The sequence below is a fragment of the Dasypus novemcinctus genome, chromosome 9, assembly GCF_030445035.2.
Source record: "Dasypus novemcinctus isolate mDasNov1 chromosome 9, mDasNov1.1.hap2, whole genome shotgun sequence".
NCBI classification, from domain to species: Eukaryota; Metazoa; Chordata; class Mammalia; order Cingulata; family Dasypodidae; genus Dasypus; species Dasypus novemcinctus.
In genome coordinates, this window is record NC_080681.1 from 108,344,677 (window position 1) to 108,358,278 (window position 13,602).

Genomic DNA, 13,602 nt, shown 5'->3' on the forward strand with positions numbered 1-13,602 from the left:
ACTGTATATTGTATATATGAATTACTGTGATCTAAAACTCTTGTGAAGATAAGCTTAATAATTAGAAAAAAGAAAAGAAAAAGATAGGATGTAGAATTTCTCCAAACTAATATGTATTCTATATCTAACCTTTAAACTCATTGCTATATTCCATTTTATTATTAAGGGAACCTGGCATTATATTGGGCTTCACTTTTCAGGAAGTTTTGGATCACAGAGTGGTTCAACAATGGCAGTGGAGGAATACTGGTATGGGATGTTATTGACAGGGGACATATGGTTGACAGGGAGTTATACAGGGCATGTGTCCGGGGTACATGGAAATGTTTGGATATATTCATAGTGGAAACAATTAAAAACAACAGCTGGGGGGTGCTGGGTTCCTGGCCAGGGGGGCTCTGTCGCGGTCCCTAGGCGAGCAGCGGCAGTCCTCTGGGTGCAACGGCAAGGACCAGGAAGGAATGAGGGTCCAACAGTGAGCCCCTGATACTAATGACTATGCTTGTGAGCCTGTGCGCCTGAAATAAGAACAAGGCCTAGAGCAGCAGTGTGCCTAAAAGTTCCCTCCTAAGAGCCTCCATGTTACTCAAATGTGGCCAGTCTCGAAGCCAAACTCAGCATGTAAATGCACTGCCTTCCCCCCAGCGTGGGACATGACTCCTGGGGATGAGCCTCCCTGGCACCGAGGGATCACTACCAAGTACCATCTGATGACATAACTAGAAAATCACCTTGAATAAAAGGGTCAACTAGGACCAGCAGAATATCCCTGTCTACATATAATAACAGGAGTTAAAAATGCTTTTTGACCTAAATGAAGGGGGAAATGGAAAGGACATATGAGTTTATATGGCTATGAGTCTCTGAAAAAGAGTCTGGAGGTTATCAGAGGGGTTGCCCTTATGCACACCTGAGCAGAGTCTCAGAGACAGATAAAGTAGATACAACCCCAGGTATTGGTTCTTCTGAGGGCTAAAGAGACCGACAGATGGAGTTCACTGCCATGTCAGTTGGCCCTTCTTTGGAGTTGGTGTTTCTGCATGATGGAGCTGGACTCAGATGTGATCTCTTTTTACAAGCCTTTCCTGTTACTTTACCAGAATTGTAGTTGGTGCTGGGGTTTAAGATATATCTAGGGGATCTGAATCTCTGGACTGACAATATGATAGCCAGGCCCTGAGCCTCAACAGACTTCAGCTCCTACACTCTGATTTATTGGACTTACCCCACTCAGCTAACATGGAGGTGAAGAAGGTCAACCACCACACCAGGGAGCCAAGAGTGCCTACAACTGAAAGCAGGAGGATTGCATCCAGCATCCATGTGGAATCTAAGCCCCCTCTTGACATTGATGTGGAATGGACACAGCCAATCCAAGGTCCACAGGATGGAGGAATACAGTAAGGATTAGAGTGGACTTACTGATATTCTATTCATGAACTATTGTGGTTAGTAATCGAAGAAAATGTGGCATTGGTGTGGAAAAAGTGGCCATGGTGGCTGCTGGGTGTGGGGAATGGGAGGAAGAGATGAGATGTGGAGGCATTTTCGGGACTTGGAGTTGTCCTGGGTGGTACTGCAGGGACAATTGCTGGACATTGTAGATCCTCCCATGGCCCACTGGATGGAACGTGGGAGAGTGTGGGCTATGATGTGGACCTTTGACCATGAGGTGCAGTGATACCCAGAGATGTATTCACCAAATGCAATGGATGTGTCATGATGATGGAGGAGAGTGTTGCTGTGGGGGGAGTGGTGGGGTGGGGTGGGGTGGGGGGTGAATGGGGACTTCATATTTTTTGAATGTAATATTTTTTAAAAATGAATAAAAAAAAAAAAAAAGAAATCACCCAACTCAATAATAAAAAGACAACCCAATTTAAAAATGAAAAAAAAAAACAAAAAAAAAACAAAAAACTCATGGACCTTGAAGTTAGACCCAGTTCCACTCCATGGGCATGTAAGTATAACCTTTGTTGTTATTATTGGGTTATTTAGCCACTCTGTGTCTCAGTCTCTTCATTTGCAAAATAAAGATGATAAGACCTGTTGCTCTGAGGATTAAGGTATGAAACTGCCTGAGTTATAGTAGTAATGCCAACTGCTATAATCGCTGTACTTGGTTCTCTAAAAAGCAGCAGGAATGGGGCACTGTTAGAAGAGCAATCTTGTGTAAACATTTAAAATCAGGAGGTTTTCCGAGAATGCAGCAGACGTTGAACTCGTGTGTGGTAGTGGTGGTGGTGCTGGTGGTAGTGGTGAGGCTGTTGGCGGGACAGTTTAACCTTTTTGGAAGGAGTTTACAGTGGTGGCTTGCCTGATCTCGGTGCCTGGTTGATTCTGAGAAGGCAGTCTTTGCCTCTACCACCTCCTTCAATAATCTGCAGGGACAGTCTGGAGTTTTCTCTCTGAAGTAACTGTATATGAGAGAAAAGAGTAGGTACCTTTTCTGGAGAATTTTAGGTTGCAAAATTTCCCATACCACTCAATGAATCTTGGGAAGAGAAGATCTTTGCAAGCCCTGGCTTCTGTTTCCTGGGAGATAATCTGGTAGTGCTAAAGGATAAGGCTGGGGTTCCTTGAATCTTTGACCAGACAACCCTGCTTCAGCCCAGGATCAGCTGAATTTACATTTCCACAACAGAAGGTCTGGCACCAAACCTGGTTTCCAGGTATTTAGAAGGATGGTTAAGCTTAAATTCTGAGTACCTTGCTGCAATCACTGTGAGAAGAAAGGAGGAAGAATGGGACAAAATCAGCATTCTTAGGGAGCTCTCTAATTGAGGAGATTAGAAACCTAGGATGCAGTGGTAAACCCAGAGGCAGAACCAAGAAGATATGAAAGCATAATTGAATAAATGCATATACATAAAAGGGGAGGGGTTGGTAGAATAGATAGCATATCTAAAGCTCCATGTATGTATTAAAGGGAGTGGAAAAGTGAGTAGTTGAATTTTTAACCTGAAATTTGAAAACGGTTAAAAGAACATGCTCAATTAGAGAGGACAGTGGGGCTGCCATGAAATTTCCAGTGGAACTTGGCAATCTTATCTGCTTTGACTTTTTGATCAAAATTTTTAAATCGTATGAGACTGATTTTTTAAAAATTGAGATGTAATTCACATACCATGAAATTCATCTGTATACTATATAAGTGTACAACTTAGTGGTTTTTAGTATATTCAAATTGTGCAACTTTCACCACTATTTAAATCCAGAATATTTAATCACCCCCAAAGAAAACCTGTACTCATAAGCAATGAGACTGAAATTTTTAAAATGTCAAATCTAGGTCAGGAAAAGATGGCAAGAATGTTCAGTTAGACCTCAGTCTGGCTAACAGCAAGAAAGGTTGGAGAGAATACTTTTTCTAGTATGTTATGGACAAAAGGTCTGGGACCCTCAAGGTCAGAAGCTGGTGCCTAAACTAGCTCACATCTAGCCCAATCTGATTCAATGATCCTCCAGTCCACAGCACCTGCCTTTAAAATTTATCTTCACACCAACCTGGTATTTTAGGGGAGCTCATTTCTTTCCCTACATAAGGTAACCACGGCAGAGTGTTCTAGAGCCAATAGGCAAAAGTCTGATGCTGAGGGGGAGGAAAAAAGAAGTTCCTTTCCCAGGACCCACCCCATTAAGAGAAAGTCACTAGACCTGTCAGGTGAGAAAAACCGGTCACCTTCAGAGCTGAGGGGGAGTCACTTGCCCTAAACCCTAAGCCCAGAGTCTCTGCCTGACTTGGAACCTTGAAACTCGACACATCTCCAGGAAAGAAGGGGAGAAAGCAGGGGTCCTAGAAGGCATGGGAGTGGTCCTGCCAGCTTCTGCTATAGAATTAGTCACTCTTGATAAGAACCCTTCAGTTTTAAATCCCATGGATGTGGCCAAATTTGGATTCTGGGAAACCTGATGAGGCTGGGCTCAGTTCCCCCAATCTCGCCAGCTAAGGGGTGAATACCTGATGTCAGGCCAGCATTATCAGATGGCCCAGGGAGCAGGCAAGTCAGCTTTAGCAGTAAAGCTGCTCCTTGGAGCTGGGCCTGACTGATTATTCTACTTTGGCACAGAAATGCTGGATAAGTCCTAGATTGTTGGAAGGGGTAAGATTAATGTTTGTTGAGCACGTACTCAGCTATTTTGCTTGTGCTTTCATTAAACTTCATAGCAACACTGTGGGCTCTGTTGTTTTTGCATTGGATGTATTTGTGCACATAGCAATGATCGCCATCTAAATGATATTCTTTTTTAAATTTCCAAAACTTACAAACTCTACCCACCAAGCAAAAACTCCCCCCATTGGTACTGTTACTTAATCCCCTCCCCTTACAGATAAGGACACAAAGGAAAGGTTAAGAAGTTTTACTCCAGAGCCCACATTTTCCACTTTTATTGCGTAATTAGCGCAAGCCCCTTAAAATACAGAAGAGGAAACTGAGACCCAAGAGAAGTACAGTGGCCTGTCCAAGGTCTGACAACCCATCAGGGGCACAAGCCAAGCCTCCTGGCGACCAGTGCAGGGCTACCTGGACTTTGGGGTGTGGTGGGGGCGTCTTGGTGGCCTTTTCTCAGCCGACCCTGCCCGCCCCGGCCTGGCCCAGGCACCGCGAGCTGAACAGATGACTCAAAGGGCGGGACTGCCCTTTCCGCCCGGCCCCGCCCCGTCCCGATGATCTGAGAAAGCCGAGCTCTCGGTACGGGCGGGTGGCAACTTGTCTGAGTGAAACTGGGAAAGAGTCACCCCTCAGTGCTCGGTGTGGCAGCGGCTTCTCGGTCAGTCAGCGAGTTGGGGCAATGGCTGAGCCCCGCGGGCGGCAGGAAGTCGCCCAGTGCGCGATCCACTGCACACTCCCCATTGGCCGGTCGCGCCCTGGGGGCGGTACCCTGAGCACCCCCCCCTCCTGCGATTGGACAGTCTAGGCCCCCGGCCCCGCCTCCAGCCCCCAGTTCGGCGGGGCGGGACTGAGTGAGACCGCCGCAGGCTCCAGCTTGCTGCGGCGAGGAGCGGAGGCTGCTGGCACTGACTGCCGGGGCGGGGGCGGAGGCGGGTTTTCCGCGGCCCCTCATACCCACTCTGCTCCTCCTCCCCGCCAAGCTCGTTTCGTTTTGTCCCTTTCTCCTCAAATCTGAACTTTTAATGGTGGCGTCATACCCCTGCCTCACATCACACTCCCTTCCCCCGCCCAGATCTGGGCACTTGATGGGACTATTGCCTGCTTTCAAATTTGGGGTACTCGTGGCGCTCACTACAGGGACGTTGTCCTCAGACCTCAGCCTTAGCCCTCTCTGGTTTCCTGCCCCCTCAGATCCGAACTCTCCAGAACTGAGGCACCCCTTACCCCCGCTCAGCCAGGTGGAAGAGCCTCTGCCGTCTTTGCGCTCCCTTGACCTTGCAGGGGGCTCAGCCCGGTTTGTTTGGAGCCACCCTTACGGAGAGAGCTGGACCCTCCGCCTTGCATCTTGAGTCACCTCCCCACCAAAGTCCTGCCTGCGGGTCACTAAGCCAGCCCCATGGGAGTCAGGACCCTAAACCTGAGCTCCAAAGCCAGGGTCTCCATAAATAACACACCAGTACCAGCCCAGCCCACCGACAATAACTGCAAAAGACAAGAGGAGTGTCACAGGGGAACTTTATTGAGAGGAAACATGGTCACACCCAGCAGACACGCTTTCATTCTCTATCTTGCTCTCGCTCTCACACACACAGTCACACACACGCTCATTCCCAGCCTCCCCCACACAGTCGCCTCTCAGCCACAAGGGTGGGACATTCCTCAATTCTGAAGATCCAGAGGCAGCAGGGGCAGGAGGGGGGCAGGAGGGGGAAAGAAGAGGCCCAGGTCACACGCAGAGCCAGCGGGAGGGGATACAGAGAGCCGGGGCCGGTGGGGTGGTCAGTGGTCACGAGCACCCGACAGCTGAGATGCTTTGGCTCCAGGTGGTCTCAGCTCTGCTGGGCCCTCTCCATGGAGCCTTCCTGAGCTGAGCGCAGGGCAGTCAGGGAGAAGGGTCGGGCCTCCCACCCCATACTAGTCCTCTCTGCTGAGGGTGGGGCTGGAAAGGGCAGGGCAGGGCGGGGTGGGGAGCAGGCTCCACTCAGCTCTGGGGCTCCTCAGGAGCCTCCACCCCCTCTTCTCCGGTGTTGTCGGCCGTCCACAGCGTCAGGTTGTCTCGCAGCAGCTGCATGATGAGGGTGCTGTCTTTGTAGGAGTCCTCGCTGAGGGTGTGCAGGTCAGCCATGGCCTCGTCGAAGGTGGTCTTGGCCAGCGAGATGGCCTCCTCGGGGCTGTTGGCAATCTCATAGTGAAAGACGGAAAAGTTCAGGGCGAGACCCAGGCGGATGGGGTGGGTGGGTGGCATCTCCTTCTTGCTGATGTCCATGGCCTCCTGGTAAGCTGACCGGGCTGAGTCGATGATGCGCTTCTTGTTATCACCCGTGGCCACCTCAGCCAGATAGCGGTAGTAGTCGCCCTTCATCTTCAGGTAGAAGACCCGGCTCTCGGCATCACCGGCCTCCTTGATGAGATGGGTGTCCAGCAGGCCCAGCACGGTGTTGCAGACGCCCTGGAGCTCAGTCTCCACCTTGTCCCGGTACTCTCGCACCTCGGGGCCCTTCTCTTCTGAGCCTTCCTCATTGCTTTTCTGCTCAATGCTGGACAGGACCCTCCAGGCGGCCCTCTGGCCACCCACCACATTCTTGTAGGCCACAGAGAGCAGGTTGCGCTCTTCACAGGATAACTCCTCACCCTTTTCCACGGCGCCCTTCATGAAGGCTGCCATGTCCTCATAGCGTTCGGCCTGCTCTGCCAACTTGGCCTTCTGGATCAGACTGGCTCGCTCCATGGCTCTAGGGACAGATGGATGGGCGATGGACTAACTAGCTGCCTCAGGACCAGTGCTGGACTCAGCTCTGAGCCTTTCCGGCTCTCTGCCTGCCTTTTGGCTGGGTGGCCTGCCCCAGAGGAGGGTGGGGAGTGGTAGGGGGAGGGACTAGGGCCCAGGACTAGCCTCCCTCTCTTCTACCCACACCCATTCCCGCTCTTCCTTAAAGGTAAAAGGGCTGGCATGTGGGAGTGAGTCATCAGGACAGTCAGCAGGAGAAATCTGGGCGTGGGCCCCACCTGCACAGTCACCTTTTAGGGCTCCTGGCTGCCCCCTCTTGTTCAGGACTGCCATTACATGGGTCCTCATGTTAGCCACCGGGGTTTCTCACATCAGACCCTCCTTCACAGCCTTCTTCCAGGGGAGGAGGGATGGCACCAGCCATCTGGCTGTTTCAGCCCAGGTAGTGCCCATATAACCAGGTGCGGGAGGATGGATTCCTAATCCTGTCGGGTATGCTTCCTGCCTTGGTTCGGGTGAGATAACTCATGTTTAGGTAGGGCTGTACAGTGTCCCAAGCACTTCACATCCATGATCTAATTTAATGCCTACCATGTCTCTGTAAGGTGAGCAGCGCTGTTCCCACTTTAGAGATGGAAACACTGAGGCTGAGAAAGGAGTGAGATTTGCTCAAGTTTACACAGCTAGTAAGTCCCTAAGACTCTTCCCTCTGCATCCTGTTTCCTTTGGTTTCTCTCCCATCAAGGCTTCTTCTGATCTTTGAGATCCAGACTGTATTTAGAAGTGAGCTCCATGCTTCTTCCTGAGTCTTCCTGAAGAGGGTCCCAAGCTCTGGTCCTCACTCCCCCTCAGAGTCCCTAGTCCCTCTGAATATCCAGATTGCAGAGGTGGCAGCTTCAGGGTGCCACTTAATGAGATGTTTAACAAGCAGCCACTGACGCTCCAGCCCAGCCTTTGGGATTAGTCACTCAGTAGGTTTGTCAGACACCTTCCCCATCACAGCACAAATTTCCCTTTCAAGTCAGTGGCCTGTTGCCACTTGTTTGAGGACTTACTCTCTGGCTCTCCATGCCAGGCCACCTGCCCCCTCCAAGCTCCTGCCATCATGTATCAGTGGGGTACACTGAGGGTGGAGGCCCTGCTCCCTGGCTGTCCCACTTTCTGCCTGACTCAGCTTGCTCTCTGTCAGAGGCTGGGAAGCAGGCCACCTGGATACTCAGCCCAGTTTGGTCCCCCAGGGGGGACGCCAGCAATGTAGGGAGAGAGACAGGACTGACTAAATGGAGGTGGCAGTGACACATACCATTTTATTTTATGGGGCAGCAATCCCAGCTGAGTGCTCCTTCCCCAGCCTGCCTTTCAGAAGTTTCCCTATCCCTTCCCTTTGCCCATTGTCTCACCTCTGACCCCTGGCAAAGCCCCAAGAGATGAAGACTTCTCTCTTGTCAACTGTCTGTCCCTGCTCACTGGGCTCTTCCCTCCAGTCAGTCCAGAGTTTCACCTAAGGGTGTTGGCATTGAGCCTGTTAGGGTGGGTTCCTGCTTATCTGCCCCACCCCTAGCCAAAGCTCAGATGGGACTCAGGCGAGGGCCTGCTCTGGCTGGGATTCAGCCCGCCTAATTCTTGAGCTGGGACTGCTTCACAGGCCTGTGCCTCCCCTGGCTCCTCTTGGTGTCTGAACATCCATCCTGCCCTCCTGAAGGTAGCCCAAAGATGGGCTCTGCCCCTTTGCCACAAGGAAGAGTGGGGCAAGTCTAGGCTCATATGCCTAGGCCTAGGTTTTCCAAGGAAGCAGAAGGGATTTTAGGCCTGACATCCCAAAGGCTTCGCTCAAATTGGAGCACTGACACAGAATATGATGGAAAGGAAATACACTAAAATGTCAGCTTACAGCGGGTACCTTCAGGTAGTGAGACTGTGTTGTTGTTTTTTCTTTTGATTTTCCTATTCTTTTCAAATTTTCAGTGGTGAATATATATCACTTTCTCTGAGAGACAGAATAGCCTAGTATCTTTGGAATCAGACTGCCTGGGTTCACTTCTTACAAACTGTTGTGGCCTTGGTCAGCTTACTTAACTTCTATAAGCCCCCATTTCTGTAAATTTAAAATGGGACTTGGGGGGATTAAATGACTTAATGGAAAGCACTTAAGAGTGAATGATAACAATTGTAACTATTATTATTATGTGATAAAAACCCACAACCTACCAACTTTATTATAAACAAATACACACAAAGCACTAACATGGAGCTGGGTTCTATCAAATGAGGAAGGGCTATAAACCAGGCTTTTTTTTTTTTTTTTAAGATTTGTTTTATTTATTTCTCTCCCCTTTTGCCCCTTGTCTGTTCTCTGTGTCCAGTCACTGTGTGTTCTTCTGTGTCCACTTGCATGCTTGTCAGGTGGCACCGGGAAACTGTCACTTTTTTTGTTGCATCATCTTGCTGTGTCAGCTCTCCCTGTGTGCAGCACCACTCCTGGGTAGGACGCACTTTTTTCACATGGGGAGGCTCTCCTTGCGGGGTACACTCCTTGCATGTGGCGCACCCCTGCATGGCACAGCACTCCTTGGGCGTGGCAGCACTGCGCATGGGCCAGCTCCACACGGGTCAGGAGGCCCAGGGTATCGAACCCTGAACCCTCCATATGGTAGGTGGATGCTCTATCAGTTGAGCCACAACTGCTTCCCAAACCAGGCCTTAAATCAAAGATCAGACCCTGCCCAGCTGGGTATCCGTCGGGAAGAGAAGGAGGCAGGGTTTGCCCACAGTCTTCCCTTTCCAGATGAATGAATGGTCAAATGTACTCAGCCCCGGGAAACAGACTTTGGCCCAGTGGTTAGGGCGTCCGTCTACCTCATGGTAGGTCCGGGGTTCAAGCCCCGGGCCTCTTTGACCCGTGTGGAGCTGGCCATGCGCAGTGCTGATGCACGCAAGGAGTGCTGTGCCACGCAGGGGTGTCCCCCGCGTAGGGGAGCCCCACGCGCAAGGAGTGCACCCATAAGGAGAGCCGCCCAGCGCGAAGGAGGGAGCAGCCTGCTGAGGAATGGCACCGCCCACACTTCCCGTGCTGCTGACGACAACAGAAGCGGACAAAGAAACAAGACACAGCAAAAAGACACAGAAAACAGACAACCGGGGGAGGGGAGGGGAATTAAATAAATAAATAAATAAATAAAAATAAATCTTAAAAAAAAAAAAATGTACTCAGCCCTGCCTCCTCCCACACCATCTAGGACATTCCTCTGATCGAGGCAGGCCCTGGGCCCTCAAGGAACTTTCTATGCACTAGTCATTCCGCTGGACTTTCCCAAGTCCTGGGGGGAAAGCTGGAGATCCCAGGACATCAGGGAGAGAGCCTTCCTTCCCACCACCTAAGCCAGGGGACCTGGTGGTGATCCAAGCCACAAGCTCCATGCCCTCAGCACAGCCCCAGAGCAAGAGCAAGAGGCCCTTCACACTTGTCCCTCCCCTGCGAAAGCTCAGGTGTGAATCTGGGAGACAGTTTGCTAGAAACCTCTTGTCCGTTCTCTCCCTTCCATCCTGACTCAGTTCCTGTCTCAGGCACCTCCCTTTGCCTCCAGGCCTCTGTTTCCCAAGTCCAGAGCCCAGGCAGGCAGGAGGCAGCAGGCCCTGGCAGAGCACAGGGCTCCAGTCAGCCACCTGAGTCAGCAGGACAGGAGTTGGGGCTGCAGCTCAAGGGTGCTTTCTCCCTCCCGCCTGCTAACCTCCCCACCCCTCCCTGCAGCATCCATCCTACCAGCAGGCTCAAGCTTTTGGGCCCAAAGACAACCAATCCTTAGCTGGTAAGAACAGGTTCTGTTCTTATCAGCTATCTAATTCCAGTTGCTATCTACTTCCACTAAGAACAGAGACCAGGGCTCTGATTGCAGCAGGAAGGACTCTGGTTAGATTCAGAAAGAACTTTCTAGGAAACTTTTCAGTCTTGGAATGATCAAACTAAATAGGTGACAAGAGGAGGCTGTGGCACCTGCTTCCCCTGGTTGGTAGTGAACAAGAGTCTAGTTCTCCAGCTGTTAAAGAGCTCACTACAATAGCTGCCTTTAGGAGGGGATAATTTTTAAAAATTTGTTTAAAATTATTTTTTTTATTTTTTTAAATATATTTTTTATTTATTTTTAAAAGATACATAGATCACACAAAAGATAAATTTTAAGTGACTCAGCTGTTTTGCCATTTAGAGCATTCCTCATCTCCTAAACCAATCTAGTCTAGGAGACAATATGAGATTTGTAGAAAGAGAACATTATGAGGTCCGGGTGTCGGGACACATCCCAGCTTTTATAAGGCTTTGGGCAAGTCCCTTCCTGCCTCTGAGCCCCAGTTTCCCCATCAGTACAAATGAGGAGACTGGCCCAGATCACCCCTAAGCCCCCTTCCTGCTCGCTCTGACAGGCCCATTCTTCTGGAATAGTCCTAGCCATTCCAATCCTGGACTTGCTCCTTTACCAGCAAGGTGATCTTGGGCAGGTCCTGTAACTTTCCTGAGTCTCAGTAAAACAGGGCTGACCTCACCTTCCTCATAGGTTAAGGTGAGAAAACAGGCCCAGTACTTGGCAAGCCCTTGGTAAATGGCAGTTGTGATTTTTTCCTAGTTCTTGCACTGTGTGTTTGTGTTTGTGTGTGTGTGTCTCGATGTGAGGCAGCAGCTGGAGAGAGGGTAGGTTCCATAAGATTGTTGCCCTAAGCCCCAAACAGGTTATACCCTCTGTCTCAGCATGGGCTCAGGGGTCTTTGGAACTGAGACCAGGAGTTCTGGAAGGACAGAGTGAAGAGGATGCTGGCCACTCTTCCCCTGTCTCTTTGGCTTCCTTGTACCTCTCTCTTTAAAAAAAAAAAAAGTCCATACCAGATAGAACAAAGCCGGCAGTGAGGATCAGCCAGATGTTCCTCCTGCACACCCACCACAGACCCCACCCCCAGGCCCCAAAGTAAAGGAGGCACCAGACAGTTGAGAGTATATCAAGAACAGGGGAAATCTTTATTTTGGTTAAAAAAGGTACAGGACAGCAGACAGGCAGCCCCCAGCCCTGGGCTTAACTGATTTCCTAGGCCCGGCCCAGTTTCCTCTAATTCCTCTGAAAACACGGGGCAGTGCAGAGCTAGTTCAGTCCTTCAGGGCCTGGAGCTAAGGGTACACGCACCCTCCTTGGATCCTTACCTACTCCAGGTGGTGGGGGTGGAGGGGGCCGTGGGAACAGTGTCAAGCCAGTTGTGCTTAAAACAGTCACCAAACTTGTTCAGCAGCGTTGTCACCCATCAACACCCCCGGTGGCTCCTGAAGAAACCTGCTCAGCTTGACTATGGCAATGCCTGGTTTGTTGATTTTTTCCCTTTTTTTTTGGGGGGGGGGTCAGGGTGGGGGATGCTGTAAGGCAAGATTCCTAAAGACTCTTGACACCTTACAACCTGGGGAAGGGTAAGTGAGGGGATGTGGGGAGAGAGAGTTTCAGCATAGTATTACGTTATTGTGCTGACAGCTGCATTATGGCTTTCTATACTCTGGCCAGCACAGAGTGTGGGCAGGGGGCAAAGAGGCCAGCCCCCACCCCCTATGGGGCAGGGCAAGAGAGCACACGTGGGGCAGGCTGAGGGGCAGACCCTGTAGGCACAGATGGTGGCAGATGGGCCACAGCTTAGGCAGGTGGAGGTGCCGGGTGCCTGGCTCCCCCCAGGCCACCCCTGGAGAGGCAGAGAGCAGCAGTCCTCAGGAGGTCCTTAAGCCCCCGCACACACTGGAGATCCCGGCAGGACAGCAAAGGAGGAGAAGAGAGAGGGTTAGCAGGAGTGGGGGGCTAACAGCAGGGGGCCCTGGTAGCAGGAACAGGTGCTGTCACAGCATCTGCCTCTCCCCCAAGGAAAGGTCAGGGTTGGGGCAGTGGACGACAAAGCAGGAGAAAAACGGGCAGGTGAGAAAAAGCACAGCTGGGACGCAAGAGTGTTAGTGACAGAGGGCCCCTGCACACCAGGATGCCACCAGAGCAGGCCTGAGCATCTCAGAGCAGATACACCACCCTCTCCAAAACCTCAACCTTCACCTCCTGCTCCAGTTGGAGAGCTGTTCTGCATGAGGCTACTTCCTTAGTCAGCAACAGGGCTGGGCTCTTAGCCATGCCCCCCACCCCGCTCATTCTGCTTAGGGGGAAGTCTGGGGGCCCTACCACCGCCAGCACACACACCACGCCACACACCAGACAGATGAATGAGCTCTTTGGGGCTGGTGAGGCATGCGATGAGAATGAGATGGTGGGTGAGGGGAGCGGGCAGTGCTGGCCAACAGGGGAGATACAGTCTTACCAGCTAACCCTCTGCAAAGAGGCCTGTTAGCTCCCCTCAGGCTGTGCAGGAGATGGCAAAATCCTGACAGGTGTCCTCCTGGGGGAGATACCAGAGAGGTGGGCCAGTGTTATGAGTTGTCTGGCAGGGCCCTGCTGCCCAGGCGGGGGGTGGTGGCCAGCGAGGCTCAGGCTCTCAAACTGGAATCCCCTGTCTCATAAAAATTTTCTAAGCTGGGCAGTCACTTAGGAATCCAGGTGGAAAGACAGCAGGGAAGAATAACTTGAGGGTCTCCAAGCTTCTGAGGTAGGGGAAGGTGGAAGGATGGCTCTTTTCACATGCCCATGGGAACAGAGCCGCAGCCCTCTCTGCTCTGCCTCCAACAGATAAATCTCCACCAGGCGAGGAGAACTTTGGCCAGATTGCTGGGCTGCCCACTTTCTCTCCGTCTCCCCAGGAAAG

The 13,602-nt window shown here is 51.2% G+C and overlaps 1 protein-coding gene across 1 annotated transcript; it reads right to left on the reverse strand.

Annotated features, from left to right (window-relative positions):
• Positions 1-5,613: 5,613 nt before the first annotated feature.
• On the reverse strand, positions 5,614-7,054 carry SFN (stratifin). Its single transcript, XM_004478769.5, has one exon. It carries the CDS (start codon positions 6,841-6,843, stop codon positions 6,097-6,099), a length of 747 nt encoding a protein of 248 aa, XP_004478826.1. The 5' UTR covers positions 6,844-7,054; the 3' UTR covers positions 5,614-6,096.
• Between the last annotated feature and the right edge of the window lie 6,548 nt (positions 7,055-13,602).

Excerpts from the sequence above, each read along its gene's own strand:
- SFN (XM_004478769.5), bottom strand. The coding sequence starts at position 6,843 with ATGGAGCGAGCCAGTCTGATCCAGAAGGCCAAGTTGGCAGAGCAGGCC.